Here is a 676-nt window from a genome sequence, read left to right as displayed (position 1 = left end):
AATGATAATAATTATCTAATTGCAAAACACCGAAACTGCATGATCTTTAACCTATCTGTATAATTTTCATTTCGTTGACGTGGATAATTACTTTGCAATTATGGAAGACCGCTTCAGGTGCCCTTGTCGGTAAAAATGACTCAAGAGCTGGCTCTGAACTGACATTCTTACTTACGTGACAGAAAGTACAGTCGGGTCGTTAAGAAAAAAAAACAAGAACAGAAAAACAAATAGAGGTCCGATATAAAGATGTAAGAAAAGTACTAAGAAAGAGAAAAAGTTATAGTTAAATGGCATGCTTTATCACAGTACACAAACATTAAGCTTAGGCGGGTGAAAAAATAACCTTGATGAGACATCTTCATGAAAAGCTTTATGAGTATAAATATTCGAATATCTTATAAAAAAAAAATACATACCATTAAAAAAGCAATTAATGTAGCTCTATATTATGCGAAATGTTTTCGTTTACAGACTGCGGAGCTTGTGACAAATCGCTAACAGTGACAACAAGTCAATTTCCCAGCAATGGTACTGTTTACTCCACTACTTGGTTAACGCCAAACTATCCTGAACAGTACCCTGATGGTTGCACTTGTACATTTACCTTCACTGTGAGTATCATATAATATACACCCGCGTATATGCGTGTTTCGGTTAAGGAAAACACAATCCT

General features: G+C 34.9%; 1 protein-coding gene across 1 annotated transcript in view; it reads left to right on the top strand.

Annotated features, from left to right (window-relative positions):
* LOC119586074 (cell wall protein DAN4-like) overlaps nucleotides 1-676 on the top strand; it is a 14,541-nt gene that overhangs the window by 7,636 nt on the left and 6,229 nt on the right. Inside the window, exon 3 of the mRNA XM_037934773.1 lies at nucleotides 475-614. Within this exon, the coding sequence (XP_037790701.1) occupies nucleotides 475-614 (140 nt within the window). The remainder of the gene's footprint in view (nucleotides 1-474; nucleotides 615-676) is intronic.

The sequence above is a fragment of the Penaeus monodon genome, chromosome 20 (genome assembly GCF_015228065.2).
Source record: "Penaeus monodon isolate SGIC_2016 chromosome 20, NSTDA_Pmon_1, whole genome shotgun sequence".
Lineage (NCBI taxonomy): Eukaryota > Metazoa > Arthropoda > Malacostraca > Decapoda > Penaeidae > Penaeus > Penaeus monodon.
Note: the sequence above shows the minus strand (reverse complement) of the source record. Positions and strands in the feature narration are given on the sequence as shown.